This window comes from Cricetulus griseus, chromosome 5 (assembly GCF_003668045.3).
Source record: "Cricetulus griseus strain 17A/GY chromosome 5, alternate assembly CriGri-PICRH-1.0, whole genome shotgun sequence".
Taxonomy (NCBI): Eukaryota; Metazoa; Chordata; class Mammalia; order Rodentia; family Cricetidae; genus Cricetulus; species Cricetulus griseus.
Window position 1 is genome coordinate 11,859,079 of NC_048598.1, and position 26,242 is coordinate 11,885,320.

At 47.5% G+C, this 26,242-nt stretch overlaps 1 protein-coding gene and 1 long non-coding RNA gene across 3 annotated transcripts in view; one reads left to right on the plus strand and one right to left on the minus strand.

The window, feature by feature from the left end:
• Capn8 (calpain 8) overlaps positions 1-23,862 on the minus strand; it is a 71,325-nt gene extending 47,463 nt beyond the window's left edge. Inside the window, exons 1-2 of one of the 2 annotated variants that reach the window (XM_027418792.2) lie at positions 23,593-23,862; positions 18,565-18,634 (exon numbers count right to left, since the gene is read on the minus strand). In XM_027418792.2, coding sequence (XP_027274593.1) covers positions 18,565-18,634; positions 23,593-23,829 — 307 coding nt within the window. In that variant the 5' untranslated portion in view covers positions 23,830-23,862. The remainder of the gene's footprint in view (positions 1-18,564; positions 18,635-23,592) is intronic. The other variant, XM_035445358.1, reaches the window with a different exon arrangement.
• LOC118238868 lies at positions 18,192-22,389 on the plus strand. Its single transcript, XR_004770191.1, has 3 exons — positions 18,192-18,463; positions 18,787-18,909; positions 21,649-22,389. It is a non-coding gene; the product is annotated as an uncharacterized LOC118238868 (long non-coding RNA).
• Positions 23,863-26,242: the final 2,380 nt, after the last annotated feature.

The following is a 26,242-nucleotide window of genomic DNA, read 5'->3' on the forward strand; positions in this document are numbered from 1 at the left end:
AATAAACAAATAAATTAAAGCCTGCATGTGTCAATAACCGTTGTTATTATGAGATATAGGTAGCAAGAACTCAAGCTTCAGGGAATGTCTCAAACATTAGGTAGAGTGGGGATGCTCCTAGACTGTAAGTAGATGGGGGGGGAGCAGGTAAACACGGGAACCTAGTAGGAGGGATTCCCCTAACCTTGGGAAGTGCAATCTCAGATGCTTCCAAGAGGAAGCTCACACAGACAGTTCCTATGGCCTACTGCCAACTCAGAAATCAGAGGCAGAGAATCCAGGAGAAGATGCTATCATGGTGCCTGAGTCAGGGGGAAAAGAAGGGCGGGTCCCTCCCCTTGCAGAGGCTGTGGGGTCAGGCACAGATGAAGAAGCAATGCTGCCTGCGGGTAGAGCTCATGGGCACACATATGGAGCTGAGACAGGTCTGTTGGGTCCTGATGAACCAGGAAAGGAGACCATACAATCTATCATCACCCCGTCAAGAGGTCAGCAAGGACCCGGAGGACAGTACCTGGCTGTATAAAAACCATCTGGTCTATCTCCATTACCAGGTCATTTTGGCCTTTGTTGGAGCCAGCTACCATCTTGAGAAGCAACAATTTTAAGAAGTGATGTGCCGCTTATCTTAGTCCACTTGTGATGCTAAAATAAAATACGACCTACCAAGTGGTCCTCACCTTCCTAATGCTGTGACCCTTTGATACGGTTGCTCAGGTTGTGGTGACCCCCAACCAGAAAATTATTTCCGTTGCTACTTTATAGCTGTAATTTTTCGATTGTTTTGAATTGTATTTTAAATATCTGATAGGTAGGATATCTGATATGTGACCCCTGAGAGAGGGTCACTCGCCCCTCCAAGGGGGTCACGAGCCACAGGTTGAGAACCAGTATGCTAGGCAGTTTATGAACAGCACTGATCTATCTCTCCCAGTCCTGCAAGCTGGAAGGCACACTTGGTATCTCCTCCTGGTTCATAAATGAGGGATTTCTTCCCATATCCCAGCATGATGGGAGGAAAAAAAGAGCTCACCAGGGGCTCTCATAAGGGCACTAATCCCATTCATAAGGGCCCCATCCTCAAGACTTAATCACCTCCTTACATCCTCACCTCCTAACACTACCACATCAAATGTTGAAATTTAACATGAATGTCAAAGGGACAAAGAGACCATTCACCCATCCCATAGCTCTCACATAGAATAACTGCAGGAGGGAGATGTGTTCCAAAGAGACAAGAACCTAAAACGGGAAGAGTCATGATACCCTTGGCCAGCTTCTACGTCCCTCCCTCCCACTCACTGTCACTAGAAATGGGACACCCTAGCAAGCCAAAAATAGTTGAGAAAAACAGTCTCTCTGATTACACATTCAATTGCAATGCAAAGATTTTGACCCCACTAACAAACGCTTGTTTTTTTTTTTTCCTTAATTCATCTTCAATATTTTATCCCAGCTGAGGCACCCTTTGCCCGCTCTTCCTTCAAAAGACTGCTCGAAATGTTTTTACACACAGGCCACCAATTCAGCTCTGTACTTCACTGCTCAGCAATCACGAAGCATCCTTCCGCCCTCCTGTTGGCAAGCATGCCTCTTCAAACCGGTAGCATTCGCTCATGCCATTTTGCCTGCTTTAAAACACAGACATTCTTTTGGCTGCTCTTGGTTTTGTTGACAATTTCTGTCTCTCTGCCAAGACTGGAAGCCCCCTGGAGGTAGCTGGTGGGCTTCATGTTCCTCCCAGACCCCAGCATGCAATGTGTGCCATCACTTCTGTCAAAAGTGAATTGACTGTGCATGCCCTGACCATCTAGGAGGTCCTACAGTTTAGTTCATTTTGCCAAAGTGTTCTCTGGCAGAGAAACATGGAGTGGCATGTGTCAATACTGTGTGAGACAAGAACCAGGCTTAAATCAGAGCTGCTCGCTTGGTGAGTAAAGCTCTTACAAGAGAAGCGTAATGAGCTAGAGTAGAGTTCTCAGCCACAGCATGGTTGACATTATGGAATGGATTTTCTTAAGGTGGAAGCCATCTTGAGTGTTGAGCAGTGGACCTGACTTGTAGCGTATGGATGCCAAACGCAGTGTCCACCATTGTGACAACCAAAAAATGACACAGATGTTGCCAAATGTCCTCTAGGTGAAATGAGGGGGAATCAAACACACACACACACACAGACAGACAGACAGACGGGGGGGGGAGAGAGAGAGAGAGAGAGAGAGAGAGAGAGAGAGAGAGCGAGCTCAAAGTCTGAGGAAAGCTTCCCCATACTGGCAAGAGGATAGACAGAATGACTTCCTCCACAGTTCTGTACAATTTCTTAATATTATAAATGTCACTAGTGGTAACTCTCAAGACATATCTCTGCCTGACACCATTAGAGTTTTCCAAGACACACTTTCCCTTGCTTTTCCTCATGCCTGCTTTCTCTGGTTAAAGAATTTTTTATCAGTTAAAGGAAGCCTCTGCCCTGTTCCTCCCTCTGGACCCATACCAACAGTGTGTTCTTCTCACCCAGCTTTCAACAGCCATTTCTCTGAAAACTCTTAGGACATGGTGGTCGCTCAGGTCCACCTGGATTTGAATGGCTGGCCTCTTGGCCTCTAGTAGACCCTTCAAGCCACACAAGTACATCATTCTTTGCTCTCTTCAAACAACAGAGATTCCATCTTTCACTTCTGTGAACAGTGACAAGCTTGACTTTTCAGAACCCACCCAACCTGTAGGCCCGGACTGTCCTCTGAGGTCACCCTTCACCTTTGCCCTCTTCTCAGGCCAGCCTGGTAACACCTGGCTCCAGCTCAGCTCTGGCCTTTGGCATCTTCATGACACCTGTTAACTCTGAGATTATTGTCCCTTGCTCCCCAAGACACATGACCACCTGGTAGCCACATTTGTACAGGTAGGCCAGAAGCAGTCACTGAACTCCTGTGAGACTCGGAGTCTTCCTCTGTAAAATGAGTCTGTGACAGTTTGTCATACAGGGCCAATTGATACTGAGATGTATGTGTGTGTGAATATATAATAAAATTATAAAAAATATATAAATGACATGTTCTTTTTGGGTATAAAGTACATATAATTTTCATATCTGCAAAAGTACAGTTTGTGAAATTTATATTAAAATCATATATTACATATAATGTCATATATATTGTTTCTCAAGTGCCACAGACTACATAGATTGTAGGGTTCCAAAAAATTGTAATGGCATTGAAAAATTCCCCTCACCTAGTAACACTGAAGCCACTGTAGCCTGTTGCAACCCACTACACCTGTTTGTGGAGGCCACCAGTTCTATGAAAGGCTAGCAGGTATAAGTAATACACAGAACGTGGTACTTGATAACAATAAATGACTATATTATAGCTTGTGTATTTACTACACTGTAATTTTTAATCATTAGTGTGAACTCCTACTTGTAGAATTTATTGTAAACTTTATCCCATGTTATCCAGCAGCAGTTTCACAATCTGCATTGACCACATTTCCTGACGACATCACAGGATTACAGGCAGCATTTTGTTCGTAAGTACACAATACTGGCATGTCAGCTGGTGTCTCAAACTCTGCCTCTATCGTTAGGTGGTGTGTGACTGTATGTCTCTGGTTGGATAGAGAGGACATCTATGTAGACAACACAGAACACGGACAGCAGTCACGTGAACCAGGAAGCATGGCATTTGTAGAGCCCAGGTAAATACCTTGATTAGCCTTCTCCTATGGGTGAGCGAGCATCTTTCTCTCTGACCCCATCCACCAACACAACTCCAGAGAAGCAAGAATAATTAGGAGAATAGTGAGGTGTGGTCTTCAAATTCCCAGAGCAGGGACAAGGCAGCTGGGTGCTCTGAAGTGTGCAGGGGACCAAGGGCCCTTTTGCTTCCACTCCAGCTGACTCACAGAGAAAGCCAACATGGACAGCGTGAGTCGTGCATGGACTCGGGCAGCTCCCTGGGTTAGAAAAAGAATGAGCTACAACTAGACAGAGATTCCCAGCTGGCTCTCCAGAAGCCCCTTCAGCTTCCCTGTGCCCTTAAAAGAAAAGGATCAGGAGACCACTACTCCATGCCAGCAAGGAGCACAGCAGAAGGTCCCTGAGGGCACCAGGCCATGCACACATCAGCAGCCCATTCCCCCCACACTCAGCGCCATCTTGAGAGAGAAGGGCAGAGAGGCACTCGCCCCTCTGCTACACTGGAACTACAGTTTCAGTTATTGAATTGGACAGAATTGTAAGCCAGATTGGAGTACATTTAGTTTCCCAGTTCCCTGGCCAGGGCTCTTGAGGGAGATCAAAGTGGTTTGAGATATTAGATATGTCCTCGTGACCAATCCAGGGGACTAGCAGAGTTCACTGGGGAGACAACTGGAAATGCACTTAGGCAACCTTAGTCACATCCCCCCCCCAGTCAGCAACTGCCTCTCTGCTCAAAACGGAAAATGTTTTGGCCTCACTCTATCCAGGTCAGACAGTGTCTTCCATACCTCCTGAAATCATGGAGGTGGCAAGAAAGGTGTCTGCCAGAGTCTTGGGGTCTCTTTACTTTCCCCAAAGGGACAATATGGAGACAAAGATACGTTCCTATGAGCCCCTCACTGGGGCTCTGCTCTAAGTGGGTCACCCTGTCACCACCCACCTGCTGAGTCAGCTTCAAAACACCCTTTCCCTGCGCATCCTGTCAGCCTGCAAACGTCCTTAGAATTAACAGACCTTACACACCTGAAAGTCTCCCACATGCCATAAATCCTGCCAAAGTTCATTTTGAATGGGGGAACCAACCCAAAGGTTCCCCAACAAGTTCTTGCAAAATAAAGACGAGGAAAACTCATTCTAGGCTCAGCCCTTCACCCTCCAGCAGCTTCCCCACTCATGGATGCCATGTCCTCATTGCTAGAGTGCACAAGGCTGGAACACTGCTTTCCTGTCCTGGGCATCTGCACTCTTTGAACAGGTAGATTTCAAATTTGATACCCACTCACAAATGAGTGAAATTGAGGTCCTGGCCAGTCAAGTGATCTGCACGGTCAGACACTCAGTGTCCAGCCAGGCGATGAGCATGGTGCCTCTCCCGTACCCTTAGGGCCAGAAGCTGCAGGCAGCATCATCAGCACCATTTGAAACAGGTGCCTGCACCTCTGCACAAAGGATCAGCCCCTCCACTCCGCCTCCCACAGCAGCTTCTCAGCCTCTCCTCAACTCCGCTTTCCATTCGCTTCCAGAACACGCCCTCTCCCACCTTCACTAACACTGAGCTCACCCTGCCACCTACCTCCTATAATAGCATCTGCTTACCTGGCAGAGACACGAAAAGAGTCAGTACCTCTCAGAGCTATTAAGAAGGTAAGGATGAGGTAAGAGGTGGAAGGCATCTAGCTTATGACTGACACCCAGAAAGCCCTCGGTAAGCCTCCCATTATTCTCTATTATCACCCAACAATTAACCCAAACATGGGCGTCCCCCAAAAAGTGAATCAGCAGACATTTATGTCCTGTCCACTACCTAGAAGTAAACAAAACTGATAACGACAGTAGGAAGATGCTGTCGTCTCCCTGAGTCACCCGAGGTTGACTAGGAAGCAAAGCTGTAGACTGACTCCCATCCACCCGTGCTTGTCCCTGCTTAGTCTCCTCCCTCTGACAAACATTGCCACCAGTGGTGCCACCATTCCCAGCCTGGGAGCCATGACTTCCTCTCCCTCACCTTCCCCGCATCCAGTCATTCCCAAGTGCTTTTGATTTTGTCCCAAATGCCTCTAGAAGCCCGACTCCCCAACCATCTCCTCCATGCTGCAACTCGAAGGGACCCTTTTTTTAAATAGTCAGGATTTAGGAGCTATAATTACGAAATTACAAAAATTATCAGAACACAAAAATAAAGTCAAACGCCCATTTAACACTAGTACCAACCAAGCCAGCACACCTTCAAATACAAGGTCAAGGGGTAGCAAAGTGACCGGTATGGTTTGAACATTAGAGTCCCCTTCAAAATTCACATGGAATTTATCCCTCATTGTAGCTTATTCACAGGAAGCGAATTTTGAGAGGTCAGCCCTCACAAATAGGGTTAGCTACCCAAGAGTTGACAGGATTGCCATATTTTCCCCTTCTGCCCAATGTCATGTAGGGACACAGTGTGCCTTCCAAGAGTACACAGCAACACAACACCATCCTGGGGGTGGACACATGCATTTCTGTGACTCATGAATCACCCGTCTGTGGGGTTTTGTTCCAGTCGCACAGATAGATTAAGATGGTGATTCTGAATGACTTGCTACATATTCAGAACAAGTAAAGCTGATGAAGTGACTGTGCCATTGTCACAGAACTGAGTTCTAGCTGAGGAAGAGAAACCTCGGCAGCTGCAGACAGGATGGATATCTTTGGGTACCTTTAAGGAGAGTAGTTTGGGTGCTAAGGGGTGATAGGAGAGCTGGGAAGAACTCAGAGTCTCGGGCACTTTCAAGATCTTGCTTTGACAGTCCAGATGAGACTCCAAGGGCACTGTGCCCTTGTCTTGTGTGGCAATTATTTCCTAAGTATGTTGAGCCATGAGAAAATGTTTCAGAATCTCTCATATCATTTTGATAAATGGTGTTCTAATCACATCTTTTTAAAGAAACTGTTTGCTATGAAATGAGAGCTTCCGGGTTACGCTATGGTTCCGTCCACGCCTGTGGTTATCTGAAGACAGCAGGGTTTGTCCTCTTGCAGCTGTGTCCTGCCTTGGGTCCCCATTCTCCACACTCCACGTCTGGCCACACACACTTCTGCTTACAATCCCCGTGGTTCCCCATTATCCATAGGAATAACATCCAGAACTCTTCAAATTCACACAGCGTCAGGGCTGCAGCATCTGGCCACTGTGCAGCCTCTGAGGGCCTTCCTCCATTTTCCCTATCCCACCTCATCCTTGAAGATCCCCCTAACCACCTGCTCTTCTACGTGAAAGAGCTTTGTTCAGATTTCTGCTGCAGGGAGCCCTTGCCCCACACCCACCCAGGCCAGAGGAGGAGAGGCAGGGCCTATTTCCTAGCATGAGAAAGAAACTTACTACCCATTCAAATGAATGAAGGAACCAGGAATGCTCTTCCTGACTCTGACAAGCTTGTTGGGTAACCCACATGGTCCCTCCCCCTTTGAAGCCTGGACCCAACACCATCAACCAGCCCCTGCAGCCACAACTGCAAGCGTGGCTTTCTGGGGTACCATCCAGACCCCATGGCCACATGACAGCAAGATGTCACTGATCTACAAGTGAGACAAGCATCAGTCCTGTGTGGTCCATGTCCAGAAGTCCTCAAGGGCCCCAGGCCACGTTCTCCATGGGAGATGGATCACTGTGGTCACCCTAGGAGGAGAGCTGCTTTCAAAAATCAGCCCTGAGTCCTCCTGGTGGTTTTTTTGTTTTTTTGTTTTTTTTCTGAGTGGTGACAGTGTACTCCCTTATAGCAACTATAATTTTTATGTTCTCAAAAATAACTCTTTCCAGATGCACTAGATATAATAATAACACACGCTAAACAATGCACTTCTGCTGCCCCACAGGTCGCCTCTCGCCTCCACTCCTGGTTCCCATGGTGACTCAGGAAAGCTCCCCAGACCTGACGGCAGATGCAGATCCACAGTACTGCAGGGCAGCTCTAACAATACTGGCATTTGCCCAAGGACAGTTCTGAGCCTGGGGTCTCTGCTTCCAGGAGCTGTAGAGCAGCCCAGACTTAATGTAGTCACACACAAAAAAGGAAAAAAACAGAAAAGGCCATGTGTGAATGCAAGTACGTCATACTTTATCTTCTAACTTATCAGTGAGTAGGAAAGGAGAGAGACAGAGAGACACACACAGAGAGAGACAGAGAGTGAGAGAGACAGGGAGACACACAGAGGTAGAGACAGACAGAGAGGGGGGCGGGGAGAATATACTTCACAGCCAAGGGAACTTCCTAGGATTACTCCAGAGCACTTTGGAGTTGTATAGGAAACCCCGCAGACCAACCCTCATCTAATTTGAACTATTGTTGAAGAAATTAGACTCTTTGGTATGAAACTGTTCAGGGAGTTCCTATGCCCCCTACCACCACTTAAATCAGACCTTTATGCTATTGAGAGAGAAAGAATTTCTTAGTAGATTATAAAAATGAAACTGATTCACCAGGGCAGGGACATTATTAGGTAAATACGTTCAATGGGGTTTATGTAAATACATTACAAAGTGCCTAGCTTGCTTATTGTGCTTAACTAGAATGCCCTTTGAAATAAAAAAAAAAAAAAACAACACAGCAAACTGCTTTAAGGAAGGTGTAACGAGGAAATACTTAATGCTAGAGAGGGGTGCTAAGATTCAGTGAGTAGCACCAGCCACAGTTAGGGCTCCTTCCAAAGCTGGCTGAAAAGTGGGGCTGCTGGGAAGCCAGGGGAGGGCTGGGAAGCTTCCCTGGGGGCCTTAAAGTATATCACATGTGAAACATAGTAGTAGCAGTCTCCCTACTACTATGGAAAGTAAGGATGGCTGCAAGAAACTCCAAGGTCAAAGTGCAAGAAGGTGTACAGATCAAAAACAAGGCATTTATAGGCTGGGTAAATATCCTGAACACAGTTCATAAGGGCAGAAGGAATACAAGGAGAGGGGAAGAAAGTTGAGCCCTGAACAGGGAGACAGGGGACCCTGCAGAGGAAGCGTTGTCACCCAAAAGCCACTAAACACTTGCTCTACAAACTCATTTTACAAGTGTTCACTGAGCAGCTACTCTGGACCAAGAATGACTCCTGGCCCTAAGAATCAAAGAGGTTTGTGAGAAGCATATTCTACCACTTGACAGGGAAGCCCTGACCAGCTTCTGGGAACTATAAGGGATAGCACAGCCAGAGATCACCAGGGACATCAGAGATGGCAGTCAGCAGGTGACAGGAAGGGGCCAGGCAAGAGGAAGAATCCAAAAAAGACCGATGCCTTGAATGGCTCGTGGAATAGTGTCTACTTCTGTGTGTCAGACTGTGGAAGGATACAACTGCGTTATATCCCCTGTGAACAGGAGGCATGAGCTCACTGCAGCAGGACCAGGCTCTTGAGGATCCTGCTTCTGGTGCTTGCATAGTGGGAATTGGCTTCTCAGGGACTGCAGTGCACATCTCTGAGTGACAGTCCCAGATGTAATCGCTGGGGCCTCCAGTTAAGCCCCAGAGTTCCCTGCATGTGAAGGACCTGTGCATGGCCTGAGGCTTCACCCTTGCTGCCCTGCCCCCAGCCTGCATCCACCTTTTCCTGTTCAGTGGCATCCCCGGAGCCTGTGCACACACAGGGCTCACCGGTTTCTAAGGACTGGGATGTTGAATTGCCAGTACTCAGCCCTCAGTAGTCCAGAGCCTCCTGCAACTATGTCCTCTAACCAGGCATGTGTCTTGGCCTGGTGTCTGAGGTGGGGTTCCTGAGTCACCAGGAAGAGCACAGAAGCCCAACCACCAGGGCTTGTCATGGATGAAAAACTCTTCTCTGGGTCTCCAAGTGACCCCTTCGAAATGCAAGCCACAGATGGGAAGCAGGAAGCCATGCTGCCAGTGTCCCACAAACAGTGGGAACTGTGGAATGTATTGATGGGGAATGCACTGTGTATGATTATCTTATTGATTGTTAAATAAAGTACTGTTTGGCCAATGGCAGCAAGTTAGACAAGACTAGAAGTAAAAGAGGATTCTGGGAAATGTAGTAGATAAGTGGTTATCCAGGCAGGAAGTGACATAGCAAGGAGACTCATATCTAAGCGAGGAAACAGGAAGTGTCCCCTTTTCTCCTCCGTGCCCCCTCCAGCGGCAAGGAGGGACACCAATAAGGTGTCCGATAAGATAAGTCTTATAAAATATATAGATGTATGATAATTAAGACTGAGTAACAGATGAGAATCCTAGTCATTGGCCAAGCAGCATTGTACCTAATATGTCTCTGTATTATTTTGTCCATCCACGTGGTGGGCAGAACTCGTCCGGCTGGCGGGGACCGCCCACATGGCTATAGGGCTCGGGCAGCTTTTGGCAGAAAGATTTATCATAACATGCATCAAAACATCGCAGATGGATATTAGACAGAGCTCCTACGTAGGAGTCGACCACACTGTGGTTTATGGCTTGCACATCCAAACTCAGGCTGGTCAGCCAAGACAGCCTAGAGAGAAGTCTGTTACCTAGGCCCACAGACCACCTCCCCATGAGGTGAAGAGAGTGTCTCCCTGGAGACTCTGAAGCTCACCTGCACCTTTTACAGTCGAGAACTACTCTATATGAGAACATAAACCAGAATACACACACTCACACACACGCACACACACACTCACACACACACACTCACACACTCACACACACACACACTCACACACACACTCACACACACACACACACACACACACACACACTCACACACACACACACACACACACACACACACACGCACACACACACACACACACACACACACACACAGCCCTCAAGCTGATGAACTTTCACCTGGAGAAGTGAACTGGTATATAGTAGGTGACCTATATAGTAGGTATATAGTAGGTATATAGTAGGACCCCAGTCCTGGACCTTGCCTGTGACATGGTCCCAATGGCAGCTCAGGGAAGCCATAAGTTTGGTCTCAGAGCAGTGACTCTAAATGCATAGAATAAAAGGTAGTGGTGGAAAAGTCCAATCCTATTGAAAATTATCCAAAACACTGAAATTACAATGTTTGTGCTTCATGCCTTAAAAGACGTGGGCAAGTGCATAAGAAATGCAATAGAGAAAAAATATTGGGCAGAGTGATACTTTCTATAGCTCCAACAATTGTTCTGTGATATGAAAATAACACGTGTCTGGGGTTGCCAGCCCTGGTTTTCAGCTCCTTCAGTCCTCCAGGGAGGAAAGAGGTAAGCAGGGGTGAACGGAACTAAGCGTGGAACCTAGAAGTCTCCCATGCTCTTGAATAATGGCCAACACGAATATCTTTCAGTAACTCGCCATGTCACAGTCATATCAAATGTTAATCCTTGTTCCCATCACCTTACTTCCAAGTGGAAAGGTGGGAGGTCACAGTGGAACAGGACACGAGAGCATTGGAGACTAAAAGCAGAAAGAGACAATAGTGAACGGGAGAAAAGACCCCATCAGAATCACACTTACCAATGTCACACCTCACCCCACTGGGCCGCGTGGGACTGGCCCCCGCCTCACCCCACTGGGCCGCGTGGGACTGGCCTGTGCAGTTTTTCCTGCCTCCCGGAGGTCTGACCCTATGCTCTCAAGAATCACGGAGCCAACTGGGCCCTTTGTGCTAGCAAAAGCCTCCCCAGTTGCTCATTAAAAGTAAGCATTAGGACCTAGTGAATTGATTTACTTCGCCCCAGTCCTGGAAGGACATTTCAGATCAGAAGATGTCTTAAGGTTGCTGACACTGCTCTCAATTACTGTTGAGCGCATATGCCCATCTCTGCTCCAGGAGTCCAGGCCCTGCTCCGTGGGGGAGTGCTGGCTGGCAGAGGAAAATCAATGCAAGGGCTGCATCCGAGAGGGTGAGGAGTTTAGGTCATCGCTAGCGGGCTTCCTTTATCTTTAGAAACATGAAATGTTCCACTCATTCCCTTTTTGAAACATGAATACTGAATATAAAACTCTATTCAATAAATGCAACAAAGATGAATAAGACATCAATTCCAAAGAGGGAAAGAGAAAACCCTGATCAATAGAGAGAGGGGGCGAAGGGAAGTCAGCACAGAGACACAAGAACACAGGTGCAGGACAGTGAGAAATATAAGGGAGAACCAATGTATCAACGATGGAGCATCTGTGTGTGTGTGGGGCGGAGCTGGGTATCTTCCCTAACACAAAAGAAAAGACAAGGAGGAAAGAGGAGAAGAGAGGAAGAGAGGGAGAGAGGCAGGCAAGGAGGGAGGGAGGGAGAGAGGGCGGGGGAAGCAGTAAGAAGGAAAGAAAACTATCCAATAGATTAAAATTTTGAATAAACATTATGTTATTCAGAAAGCCCGGTGGCTTCTCTATATTCTGGAAGTCTCTAGTCCATATTTGTTAAGAAAAAAAAAAAAAACCTTCTTCTGAAAGCATTCAGAATTTCATTTTCCAGGGACCAAGGTCTCTCTGCCTTTGTGAGCACATCCTTCCTGTAGCATCCAGGCCCACAACAAACTAAAGCCCTGAGTCCTTTATCTTTCCACAAACATGGGCACATGCTGATATTTTCCTCCCCTTGTATGAGCAGGGACAAGGACTGGATGGAGTGGAGGAAGGAAGAGTTAGCCCTTGCCACTGAGCTTGCTAGAATCCGAACAGGGGGTACAGCAGGTCAGCCATCTCTGATAATCCTAATGAGGGGTACAGTAGCAGTGAGTGGAAGTATCTCTGTGTGCCTTTCTCCACAGCTACTATCAAGGATCCATTTATGAAGTGTTTCTAGAACATTCTTTCATTGCCAAATATCAAGCCCTTTCAGACACCTTTACCTTTCTTAACATTCCTACCCAGTCGTGTCAGAAAGTTGGGGACAGGCAATCAGATAGTCTGGTTTCCACGGAACTTTGAAATCCTTTGAAAATCATGATGCACACAACCTCAGGATAAAATTGTTGTTCTACGCCAGATCCAACCTGATAGTTGACAATATTGGGAAGCCAGGAAGAAAAACATGAAGACTTGAGTTCAGGTTATATCAGTTTTCAAGTGCTTTAATAATGACACAATGACAGTGTGTTTAGGCCAACAGATCAAAGTACTGCAAACACTGTCTGAATGATGCTTTAAACTATGTCCTGGGGCACACACAGTCATGGTGCCCAGGGCTATTAGTAACCATTTCTATCCAGGGTAGTGACCACTTCCGGGGTGATAAGGAACCAGGTGTTAGTTCCCAGCCACATTTACCCGGCTGGTTTCATTACAACTGTGAAAATGGTGATCAGCACACTCATTAGCTGACCGTGAAGGGCCAGTGTACAGAGATGAGCTGAAAGAGTCTTGGTTAATGACAGATCCAAGAGAGAATGGGAGCCCCCAGGAAATGAGTGTAGGTGAGCATGACAGTGATGGACTGCAGGGAGGGGAGGCCAGGCCCCTGGACTCGAGGACAGACATGACTTGGTTGTGGGAAAGCCCTAACTGGGCCAGACCCCTGTACCCACCCCAGACATGTAATCTACATACTACACTGTCCCTTTTTACACCATCTGCCAAGAGCCACTCCCCACTTCTTTTGGAAAGTCCTCCCTGTGACTTGTAAAGTGCTCACAACCCTAACAGTGAGCCATGGTCCAGATCAGGCTGGCCACAGGGCCCTTGCCATTCTGTCTGCAGCAACTGGCCCAACAAATGGGTGACAATCCAAACCATCGCATCATAGTCCTCTTGTAAAACCAAAGCTACTGGGAAGATGTGAGACCAGGAGTGGTCAGATTTCCCACCATCCGCAGTATCTCTTCCATGGAAGAGAAGACAGGCAACTGATCCAGACTGGCGGAGACGGAAGACGGTCGGGAGGTTTGCCAGAACCTTTAGATGCATGGATACCAGCTCCACCAGTGCCAACCCGGCAATCTCCTGCCTATTCAGGAGCCAGTATATTCCCCAGTTTTCCATGGTCGTTGAGTAGGACATCTAAAGCCAGCCACCAAATGAGTTCTGATACACAAATGTGACTTGCTGTGTGACCCACTAAGCTCAGTGCCACAGAGACATCCAGATGCTCTGGGGCGTGCAGTGACCAAAATGCAAGGACAGGGAAGGAGACACCATGTTGGGACACCAGAAGACCAGGATAGGGACAAAGAAACATTGAGGTAAAACAGTGGACTAGTGTAACGGCACAAACGGGTGCTATCATGGGACTGTGGAGCACTGAGACGGAATATTACAGAGGGAAGGTATAGCAGCAGTAAGATAGAATTTTAAAACATTATGATAGTTCACAGGAGGCATTGTATTTTAAGAATAGAGCACTGTTTGGGAATAATGGAGCACTGACATGAGACAGTGGAACTATGGCAGAGGTAGAGCACTGTGATGGGATGTGGAGCACTCTGATGGGACAGTGGAGCACCGCAAAGGGAGAGTATAGCATTGTGAAGGGACAGTGATTAGACAGGCGAGCACTGAATGGTACATTGGACAGCCGCGTCAAGACAGTGGGGCCTTGTGGCGGTGTTTTGACGGACAGTGGAAGTTTCTGATAATACAGGGGAGCACTGTGATGGAGCGGTGGAGCACTGTGATGGAGCAGTGGAGCACTGTGATGGAATGGTGGAGCACTGTGATGGGATGGTGGAGCACTGTGATGGAGCGGTGGAGCACTGTGATGGGACGGTGGAGCACTGTGATGGAATGGTGGAGCACTGTGGTGGGACGGTGGAGCACTCTGATGGAATGGTAGAGCACTCTGATGGAATGGTGGAGCACTCTGATGGAATGGTGGGGGTTGGTGAAGGGATGGTGGAGCACTGTGGCGGGGCTCAGAGGAGTTTGGGGCAAAAGGATCATGAATACATGGTCCATCTGGCTTGCACAGCGAGTCTGAGGCCTGTCCGTACAACTTAGTAATATTCTATCTTAAAACGAATTTTTAAAGGAGGGGGGGGCTGGGGCATAGCTCAGTGCTACTATTCCTGCCCTGCATGTCCAACGCCCTGGGTTCAACTCCCACTACAACAAAAATAATTAAATGACTTCTTTATCATATAAGTCAAATATTAAAATTTTTCAATTAAAGAAAAATAGCAGTGCTAACAGTGGACTCTGGAATGCCAACAAAACATTAAGCAAACGTTTGTTACTCCCTGCCATGCTCAAATCAACATGTGTGTGTGTGTGTGTGTGTGTGTGTGTGTCTGTGTGTGTGTCTGTCTGTGTGTCTGTGTGTGTGTGTGTCTGTGTGTGTGTGTCTGTGTGTCTGTGTGTGTGTGTGTGTCTGTGTGTGTGTGTCTGTGTGTGTGTGTGTCTGTGTGTGTGTCTGTGTGTGTGTGTCTGTGTGTGTGTGTCTGTGTGTGTGTCTGTGTGTGTGTGTGTGTGTCTGTGTGTGTGTGTGTCTGTGTCTGTGTGTGTGTGTGTCTGTGTGTGTGTGTGTGTCTGTGTGTGTCTGTGTGTGTGTCTGTGTGTGTGTCTGTGTGTGTGTGTCTGTGTGTCTGTGTGTGTGTGTCTGTGTGTGTGTCTGTGTGTGTGTGTCTGTGTGTGTGTGTCTGTGTGTGTGTGTGTGTGTGTGTGTGTCTGTGTGTGTGTGTGTCTGTGTCTGTGTGTGTCTGTGTCTGTGTGTGTGTGTGTCTGTGTGTGTGTGTGTGTGTGTGTCTGTGTGTGTGTCTGTGTGTGTGTCTGTGTGTGTGTGTCTGTGTGTGTGTGTCTGTGTGTGTGTGTCTGTGTGTGTGTGTGTGTGTGTGTGTGTCTGTGTGTGTGTGTCTGTGTGTGTGTGTCTGTGTGTGTGTGTCTGTGTGTGTGTGTCTGTGTGTGTGTGTGTCTGTGTGTGTGTGTCTGTGTGTGTGTCTGTGTGTGTGTGTCTGTGTGTGTGTGTCTGTGTGTGTGTGTGTCTGTGTGTGTGTCTGTGTGTGTGTGTGTGTGTGTGTGTGTGTGTGTGTGTGTGTCTGTGTGTGTCTGTGTCTGTGTGTGTGTGTGTCTGTGTGTGTGTGTCTGTGTGTGTGTGTGTCTCTGTGTGTGTCTCTGTGTGTGTGTGTGTGTGTGTGTGTGTGTGTCTGTGTCTGTGTCTGTGTCTGTGTCTGTGTGTGAAGTTCCCTGAGACCTCGAGAAGGTGAACTACATCCCGTGAGGACTCTTTCCTCATAGTTCAGGGCCAAACCTGGCTCAGACCTCAGGCATGAGGGCTGCTGTCACTCAGCCACTGGCAGCAGCCTCAGCTGTGAAGCAGCTGCTTATCTTCTGACTAAAAACAGTCTCATAAACAGGGACCCAGGCCCATTCCTGGACATCTGTCCCATCCGCTCAGGTGCTCCGTGGCCCCTTTCCTAGCTCTGTTTGTTAAATTCGGCCACTGTGGTGACAGCTCCACTTGTTTGGATGTGAGCAAGAATCAGGGTTCATTTTCTGCACGTCCAGCGTGGGGCTGCATCCACCACACTCGTTCTCCATGGTAACGCGCCATCCCCTTCTGGAAACCCTCAAATCTGCTTGCTTAACAGTAATCAAAGGACAAGCCCACCAAGTCAGTCATTGGAAAGGCACTCATTAACCGCCTTTCCCAGAGTTAAAAGGTCTCTAACGAGGAGCCATTGAAGGCAGACATTCAGAGCTGTGTTTCCCTGGGCTGTGGGCTAAATTAGGCTCACTGTTTAGCTTGAAGGAAAAGGGCACTGGTCCTCACCCGGAGCAGGCAAAAGGCCAGCACATTCACCCCTCTGGGAGCCTCACACCAGAGCTAGAAAGATGCCGGGTGTGAGTGTGTGGAGTGGGGCACACGTGTGTGGCACCCCAATTGTGCTTCCTGCTTTGTGGTCACGCTGCCTGAGTTCAAACTAAGCTATTTGCTGCACTCATTAAAGGACAGACTATTGGAAGCATTTAAAATCAAGTGCCCTGCAATTTTCCAAGTTGTGATGGTTCCCCACAGGCTGAGGAGAAAGAGGTTTGCTGGGCGGCAACAAGGAGAGCAGAGAGGAAGGGCGGAAAACTGCGCTAAGAAACAAAAGGTCAAAGCATTGCTGTGAAAGTGAGTGTTGTTTATTTAGGTGGAGTCTCTCTCTCTCTCTCTCTCTCTCTCTCTCTCTCTCTCTCTCTCTCTCTCTCCCTTCTTTCCTTCCTTTCTGTCTTTCTTTTTTGCTTTCATCTCTAATTTGTGTTTTGTATCTGTTCACTAACGCTATGAAGATATAGCAAGTTCAATTGAGGATTTCATTGGGCCATAAAACCTATTAAATTTTGTCTAGCTCTCTGTAGAAACTCCCATCAGGGAGACTCTGAGGTCAAAAAGGCAGGAGATCCACAGAGCTAACTTGTTACCAAGGACAACCTGTGCTTCTTCCTATTTTACAAGATATATACATTTTCAAATATTTGAAATATTTATATATCAGAACTGTGGAACCATGCAGTGTGAAGAGTGGTGTGTGTGTGTGTGTGTGTGTGTGTGTGTGTGTGTGTGTGTGTGTGTGTGTGTTCTGGTGGCAGTGGGGGTTAAGGCTAGGCCCTCTTGCATGCTGGGCAAGCACTCTACCACTGAGCCCCACCCCCAACCTCTAGCACAGTATCTCTGAATGTTCGCTCATATTAAGGAAATGTAGTCACACAAGCTCCTGGTCAAGCTATTCCTACAAGCCAATCTTTATTTTTCTTTTAAAGAAACAGGACAACAGTTGTAGCTAGTTTGTGTTTAAACAGCTAAGAATCGTTTAAAACTAGGTACATTTTCAGGTAAATTTTGCTTCCTAACAATATTCTGATTCCAAATTAAAGGGAAAAAAGTCCCTGTTAGGGATGTCCCTCAGTGGATGGAGGGCTTGGCCCAGTACAGCAAAGGTGTTGGGTTCAATCCCCTGCGCCACTTATCGCGGGGTGGTGGGCACGACACACAGGCCTGTAATCCCAGGCATTCCAGAGATGGAAGTTAGTGGGTGACCCCATGCCCATCCTCTGACTGAGCCAGTCTCACCCCCATCAAAAAACAAAAATTCCTAGGTGTGTCTGTGCACGTTAGTAGCATATTTAAACTCTAATGAGAGGATATTCAAAATCAGTGCCTAGAAATTGCCTTGAATGATTCTGTTTGGAAATGAGATACAAATTTTGTAATTGCAAGTGAGTTCTTACTGGGTTTTGTCAAACTCTCCTCATGAGTAAACTTCATTTGTTTATTTATTATTTTGGTGCTAGGACTGGATCAGGGTCGCTTGTATTGTAGCATGACCTTTACGGTGGAGCTACACCCCAGAGAGCCTAGAACATGGAAAACAAAGATAAAATTATTTCCCAAAATGTACTGCTGCTGACTTAAAAGCAGTGTGAGACTTGAGAAAATGGTGGGTTTGTGGTTTTTTTGTTTTTGTTTTTGTTTTTGTTTTTGTTTTTTTTTTTGGAGGGGTGGGCAGGGTTTGTTTGTTGCTTGTTCTTCTATTGCAAGGACTGAACCCAGGACCTCACGCTGGCTTGGTACCCATTCCTTCATGAGTCCTCACCCCCCTAGAAGGAGGTTCTTGGTTCCAGGATCCCAGGCCTGTGAAAGAATGTTTGGCTGGAGAGATAAGATCATGTTTCCTTACTAATGATGGAGGCATCTCCTGTGCTGTGATGACACAGACGAGGTCACTCCACAGGAAACTCTGTCTGCTTAAGGACAACTATGGAAAACCTCACAGGCGTTTTTACTATAGGTCTGTAATCCTGGCTCTTCGTGAAAGGAGTTCAGTGAACTGGCAGAAAATCGCTGGCTAAGGGAAGCCAACATGGAGACCCACTGTGAAGCACACAGCGGCAAAAACAGACGCCCAGGTGAAGGTAATTTGGTTGGCCATGCCCAACAGCTTAATCTGGTGTTGCTCACCCTCACACTCACCCGCCTTCACCCTACATAAATAGGGCTCAACCCAGTTACTCACCTAGACCCCCTTGGCAGATGTCCGTGCGTGTGGCCCCACCAACAATAAACTGGGGGTTGGGACACAATTCCTGAAAGTAGTTTAGGAGAAAACACAAGTCAGAGGACACCGTTCAGTGGCGGAGGCAGCATAAGTAAAAACTTCAGTGCACAATTCAGACCTGAAGAAGCCTAGCAGCTCATCTACCACTACACTACATACGTGCTTTCCCTCCTCTTGCAGGTCTGTGAGACCAGAGAGGGGAGGACACCAGAGTCACACAGCTACCGGTCCACAGGACAAAAACTGGAGCCCAGACCCCGTCTAATAACCAGGATCTTGACTGCTAGCACACTGGGTGTATGGGTATGTGGATAACGGGTGTGGTGTGGTAGGAGAAAGGCAAAGGCTGAGATGCTAATACAATGAGATATGACCCTGCCCATTTGGACAACACCCGTCTTCACACAGAGAGCCAGTTAGAGGGCTATTTGGTAAAAGGCAATGCACGCTGTGGGCAGTCCTTAAACATGTGACTAAGCAGCAAGGACCTTGTAGCTGATACAGTCCTGAGGGTGCCAGCAAGGAGGTCTGGGATCAAGGATGAGGTGTCAGGGAGGACCATTTCCAGAAGGAGAACTCAGACCTGATAAGATCATAAGCACGACTATATCTGCCATTTACCAGCTTCCCCTGGACATCTGCCCACGTGTGATGTCACCCTCGACCAGAAGGAGGGGCCAGGTGGTATGTGTTCAACCTTTTTCTTTTGTTTACCCAGGAAGGACCTACTGGGCCCTGTTCTGGATCTTACATTATCACAGCAGGCAGGGGAGATGGGAGGGTAGTAAAAGTGGAGAAACAGAAAGATAGATGCTGGCCTCTACGTGCTTTGAGTTTACACAGGCAAATCAAGCGACATTATTGGGAAACAGAGTAAAAAGCGTTGTTTTTTTTTTTTTTTTAAAGTGCATATTAAAAGTCCAGGGGGAATTCTGGCTGACCAGCTGGCCATGTGAAGATGCTGGCTGTCTGCTAGAAAGGTGGGCTCTGGTACAGTCTGCAGAGGTATGTCCAAAGAAGACAGTCATCCTGGACACAAGACAAATTGTTAAGGGGAAAGTGTAGGACCTCAAGCAACCCAAAGGAACTTGACCTACACTTACTTACTGAGAGGCATCAAACCGATGGGTTGCAAGGGAGGGGTGGCTCGCTACACAGTGAGAGTCATTGCTTACTCCACAGACATGAAGAAATGATAGATCCAACATGATGAGGAAGCAAGAGAGTGAGCTGAGCAAAAGGGGCAGAGCCCAGGTGGAGCTGTGAACAGGAGTTCTGAGATCTTACTGTAGGAGATGGAACCTTCTGGAAGGCAACCAATATGAACCTGTCAGCTCCTGCCTAGATGGCCAGAAACAGCCCCTCTCCCCTAACACCCTCTCTCCTAGCCCAACAACTATTTTTTATTTAAAAAATTTCCCCACCTGGCTAAAACATAACCATGACTGATATGGTATGTGGATCCTTCAAGGGCCACCAAAAGTCCTCCACAACTCACAAGGAGAGAAGACCTCTGCAGGACACAAGAACTTGCTGTATGCCTTCTCTGCCGTTAATCCTCAAAGCCGATATAGAGTAAGCAGGCAGCCAGAGAGATTTAAAAGATGGAGACCCTACAGGTGCTGTGGAATATTCCTTTACACTGTGTGAAGATGTGTCACTGTGATCGATTTAATAAAGAGCTGAATGGCCAATAGCTAGGCAGGAGGTATAGCAAGAACTTCTGGACAGAGAGAGATCTGGGAAGAAAGGCGGGGTTGTCAGCCAGATTTGGAGAAAGCATGGCATGTCGGAGATGAGGTAACAAGCCATGAGCCATGTGGTGGCATGTAGATTAATAGAAATGGTTTAATTTGGCTGGGCGTTGGTGGGGCATGCCTTTAATCCCAGCACTCAGGAGGCAGAGGCAGGCAGATCTCTGTGAGTTTGAGACCAGCCTGGTCTACAGGACAGCCTCCAAAGCCACACAGAAAGCCTGTCTCGAAAAACAAAAAAAAAAAAAAAAAAAAAAGAAGTCTCCATGTCCTTTATTTGGGAGCTGGGAGGTGGGACAGAGAAATACTTGCTACAGGCCAGCTCCCATGACCTACGTTTTTGGATTGCTATTTTTTTTTTCTTCTTTATCCCCAGTCATGTGTGTTCGGGACAATGCTTCCTGGCCATCAAATAATGGCCCCAAGCACTCCTTAACACAAACTACCCAAGCCTTGCACTGGACCCAGAAGAATGGGAAGACAGGAAACAGTAGTCCCTATTTCCTGTAAGGAACTCAAGATAGGAAGGCCTGTATAAGCGCAAACTCTCAGAAGTGACGTGGTGACTGCTCAGGAACTCTGCTCTCCAGGACAGTGACTGGTGGATGTGGTTTGGCATTTGTGGGGCTGTCAAGGAGCCCAAAGATGCCATTCTCCTCACTCCATCACTCCATCACACAACCCAGCTCTTCTGACCCTCCAGGAACTGGTCCACTGAACGTTTCTAGCGGCCTGTTTCCTGCCTTGTTTTATCTGCTCTAACGATCGTGGACCACCGCCTTCTCTGAACACTCTTGCTTGCACGCTCTTTTACAGCCCAGCGCCTTGGCTCACCCACAGGCCTTCTCCTTCATCTCACCTATCACCCCTTTCTCCACCAATCCCAGCTCAACTGTCTTGCATAATTTTCCTGTCCAGTTTCACACTCAAGCTTCACTGCCTCCCCGCTGAGCTCCCCAGCATTTTGTTCGCTGAATAGTTTCCTCTCTAGCCAGTCTGTCACGTAATAAATACTCTCTAGAGATCACTCACTTTCTAAGCTTTCCTCATCACCCAAGGAGGTGGGCAATAGTACTGTTGTTCTCAATTCATGGGTGAGGAAACAGGCTCTCACAGAGGTTCGTAACTCACCCACAGTCACTCAGCTCTGAGTGATAGACAATGGACTGGAACCTTGACACTTGATACCCAAACCCCTCTTCTTCTCCACTCCAATGTCACTCAGTTGTCTGCCTAGTCTCTGCCTCTCCTTACTAACTAAAGCTCCTCCATACACCTCCCCACACAGGACAAGTGCACAGCTGATCATGGCTGAATTGGAAACTCCAAAGCTACGATCCAAGAGGAAGGACCTGGACAAAAGATGGAAGCTCCAAACAGAGCCTACCACCATTCCTCAACCTTCCGACAACTCAACCCCTCCATGTGTCTGTCAGCCGGGGCCCTTATCATGTGCCTGGCATGACTTCACCTCTGAATCCATATTTCTCCTTAAGATCAATAAACTGCTTAATTGCTGGAGGTGGGGATGGACACCAGACAGAAAAGAATATTGACCAGGCTGCCCTAAGTCCATTCACACTGGGCAGTATGCACTTCACGGGGGCTTAGGATAGATCCTGAGCCCAGATGGTGAGGCAAGAAGCTAAGGGAACTGGGGACCATCACTGTCTCTGTGGGCCGGCTACTGCTCTTGCCCCACATAAACAGGAAAATCCTAGGGGATTTCAGCCTCCCAACAGCAAGTTCCTGAGAACCCTGGTCGTATCATGCAACCTTCATCTAGAGAACTGTGTCTTCCATTCCTTGGGACAAGAGCCTAAGTGGATCTTCTACATAGAAGCTTAAGAATAGGCAGAAACAAAGCAACTATGTTCATCCTGGGTATGTAGCCAAAAGTATCACAGTCAGCTAAGACAGTGACACCCGAACACCCATGTTTATTATAGCACTAGTCACGATAGTCATGATATGGAATCAGCCTGGGTACCCATTGGCAAACGGATGAATAAAAATTATTGTATATTTATGAAGGTGTGTGTGTGTATGTGTTTGTGTATATGTGTGAATGCGTGTGTGTGTGTGTGTGTGTGTGTGTGTGTGTGTGCATGTGTATGTGTGAGTCTGTGTGTGTATGTATGTGTGTATGTGTATATGTGTGTGTGTGTATGTGTGTATGTGTGTATGTATTTGTGTGTATATTTGTTTGTGTGTGTGTATGTGTTTGTGTGTGTGTGTGTGTGTGTGTGTGAACACAATGGAGTATCATTCACTATAAAAAAGACAGGATATTGCGTCATTTGTAGGAAAATGGACAGAAGCAAAAATAATCATTTTACATGAAATGAACCCAACTCACAAACAAATATTACATATTTTCCCTTGTATGTAGAACTTGGGGAAGTATAGAAGTAAAGGGATGGCTGTCCAGGTGTGGACAAGGAAATAAAACACCCTAATTTGTAGAATTCTTAGATTTAAAAAAAAAAAAAAATTGGCAGTTCCCAAACTCAATAAAGAGTTATCCTCAAAAAGTAGCAAATCAAACAAAGAAACAAAAAGCAAACCAAACCATTGAAAAGGGGCTTGAATGGGCATTTCTCTAAAGGATACACCTATAAGCGCAAAGATGACAAGATACAGCATCCATGGTCATCACGGAAATGCAAATCAAGACCACAGTGTGACCACACCCTTGCCCTTGAGGCTGGCTTCCACTGCTCCTCTCCACTCTCCATCCCGGATGGAGCCTTCCCATGACCTCCAGTAACCCTGTGCCTCCTCCCAGCAATGAGTCTATCACAGCTTGCCCATAGCTGACTGTTTCTAACCTCAGTTTGTTCCCCTGTGTGCTGGCCTGGGGGCACTACGCAATCCTAAGTACCATGCATTCCGTTCCTCTTACATGCAGGGCATTTACCCTCCGCGATTAAGTTCTAGTTCTCACAACAACGCTGACACACAGTGGTTCCAGCAGTGCCATTTTAAGGGCAGAAAAGCTGAAGCTCAGAGGGATGAAGCTATCTTCCCAAGGCCACACAGCAGAGCCACTGTCGAGACCTACCTCGTCCAGCTCCAAATCTGTGTATGTTCTTCCTTAGAAACAGTTTTAGAAAGCAAGGCGGAGTCAGAACTATGGGATCCGAAGATAAGTCCCACCACTGTCACTTCCTTCAACTCTTGACCAGATGTGACAACCCTTCACCCTGTGTGACCTCCAACTGTGCCTTACCGTGGGCCGTTTCCATATGATGCCTTGAGTTTGCGGGGAGCCGGGTCCAAGATCCCTGTAGCCCACAGCTGATGGGCACGCTGGGAACTCGGGATCTTTAAATAGGACCCCTGAGCTCAAGCATTGTTTCCTCAGGGTCTCAAAGTCTTGTCCCAAATACTTCACAGCATTCTGGTTAGAGCCAAGACCCTCAGCAGCTGCGCGTTGCTTGGATACTACAGCTGCCCTGGCTGCCATGGCTGCAGGATGGACTGCAAAGCAGAGCTCCTGTGTCTTCTCAGACGTCTGCCCTATGGGGCTGCTGCCCTATAAAGCAGCATGCAGGGAGGTGGGGCGCGCAAACTTTTCACCTGAGGGAGGCCCTGCTCCAAAGGGACACGATGAGTCATTAACAGGATCAAATATGTACCCAAGGTGCCCGTAAATCTGCCCCACCTTCTCCTGCTGTTCACACTCTATTCAGAGGCCACAGGTGGAGGATATCAGAAGTCACTGGAAGCTGGCTAGTGCAGGGGCTGGATCCTGCCGCAGAGCCTCTATGAGGAGTGGCTCTGCCCATACCTTGGTTTTAGTCCGATGGAAATAACTTAGGACTGTAGGTCTTCAGGACAGAAAGTGGATAACCCTCTGGTTGGTTTTTTTTTTTTTTTTTTTTTTTTTTTTGGTTTTTTGTCTCTCCATTTTCTCTCTCCATTATTTTTGCATGTCAATCCCAGTTCCCTCTGCCTCCCCTCCCCTGCCTGCCCCCCCCCCAACTAACACCCTACCTATCCCATACCCTTTCTGCTCCCCAGGGAGGGTGAGGCCTTCCATAGGGGGTCTTCAGAGTCTGTCTTATCCTTTGGGGTAGGGCCTAGGCCCTCCCCTGTGTGTCTAGGCTCAGGGAGTATCCCTCTATGTGGAATGGGTTCCTAAAGTCTATTCCTATGCTAGGGATAAATCATTAGTGTGTGTGGTGCTTTACCTGCATGCACGCCTGTGCATTTCATGTGTGAAGTGTCCTTGGAAGCCAGAAGAGGGTGTCAGAGTCCCCGAACTGGAGTTACAGACAGCTGTTAGCTTCCATGTGGGTGCTGGGAATCAGGCCCAGGTCCTCTGGAAAAATGGCCAATGCTCGTAAACCCTGAGCCATCTCTCCAGCCCCAACTTCTGCTCTTTACAGTCATTACATGTATTTTTATTTGTTACAGAAGACACAGGCAACTAGTACAATGTGACAAAAATTCTCTGGACCACTTACAACACAGGCTCTCTAATAGCCTGAACCATTGCCACCATCTCTGAGGGAGTTCTGGGGGGCTGTAAGATGCCTCAGTGAGCAGAGGACTTGCCACACAAGCACGAGAAGTCCAAGGCCATCTTGAGCTACATAGTGAGTTCAAAAACAGCCTAGGCTGCATGAGATCCTGCCTCTAAACTGAAATAAAACAAAATATAAAATAGTCATGATTCAGTAGATCTGGGGTAAGGCTCAAGAACCCACAGTCCTTAGACCATTACCCCATAGATGATTCTAGAAAAAGGGTTCACACCGGACTCTGAACCTACAGATCCTCAGCTTCATGTTGCTGGTAAGCCTCGTGTCCAGCCCTGAACTAGGTACTTCTGAGTGAAAAAAAGCCCATGCACCTCGACACGCATGAAAAAGGAAAGAACTTGGTTTCTAAGGATTCATCAGAAATACAAGGTCAGATTGATCTTCAGAGGCTTGAGTCGGTTATCTGAAGGACTTGGCTCTTCCTATGCCTTGGAGTCGGTTATCTGAAGGACTTGGCTCCATCCCATCCCTTGGAAGTTGCCTGAAACACTGAGGATTCTGGAAGCCCAGCATCTCTGAGTTGGTAGTGGGGGGAGGGCTTATTCTTATTCCTGACTCTGTCCCCTCATTGCCTGAAGTTCATGATGAGCCACAAGGAACAATGTGGCCATTTCAAACCCGGATCTGACCACGCCAGCAAGCTTAGAAGGGAATGGGTCTCCTGCATGGCTAGTAGAAGCTTAAGCACACTGGCCTTGTTGACTTTGCCACCTGTCTCTGTGTCTCTCCTTCCTCCATGCTCTCCCACAGAAGGCTTGCCTTTTGTGTATAGAATGTCACCCTCGTGCTTCCTCAGGGCTTTGCCCGTGCTGCTCCTGCCAACTTAAATGTTCTGCTCTGCCCTCTGCTTACCCTTCAGGTCTGTGCCCCAGGAAAGGTTTTCCCCAACCCCATCCTTCAGATTTAGCCACCGCCCCCTTTTACACTATCAGACGAATATGCAAGGCCCTGCCCAGCACAGACTCCTGCAATCAGTGAATTAAAGCCCCTCTGTGCCATCAGTCTGGGCATTCCACAAGGACACCTATCAGGGCTGGCTTTGTCATTCAATCCCTGGATCCTAGGACACTTCCAGAAACTCAGTTACATGTTCGTTATATGAAGAAACAACCATAAACCAAGATGTCCAGTCACTGAGTATATCTAAACCAGCTATAACAGACCTGGAAACCCCACACAGGGCCACTAGTTAATTAATAAAGACTTCAGGGGAGTGTTTCTCTTCCTGTTTCTTCCCTATGCTTCCCCAAAGCATTCCCCTCAGACTGACAGGAATGGGCATGCCTTCCTCCTCCAAGCACAGAGGCCTCACAGCTGGTGATTTTGCTTCCC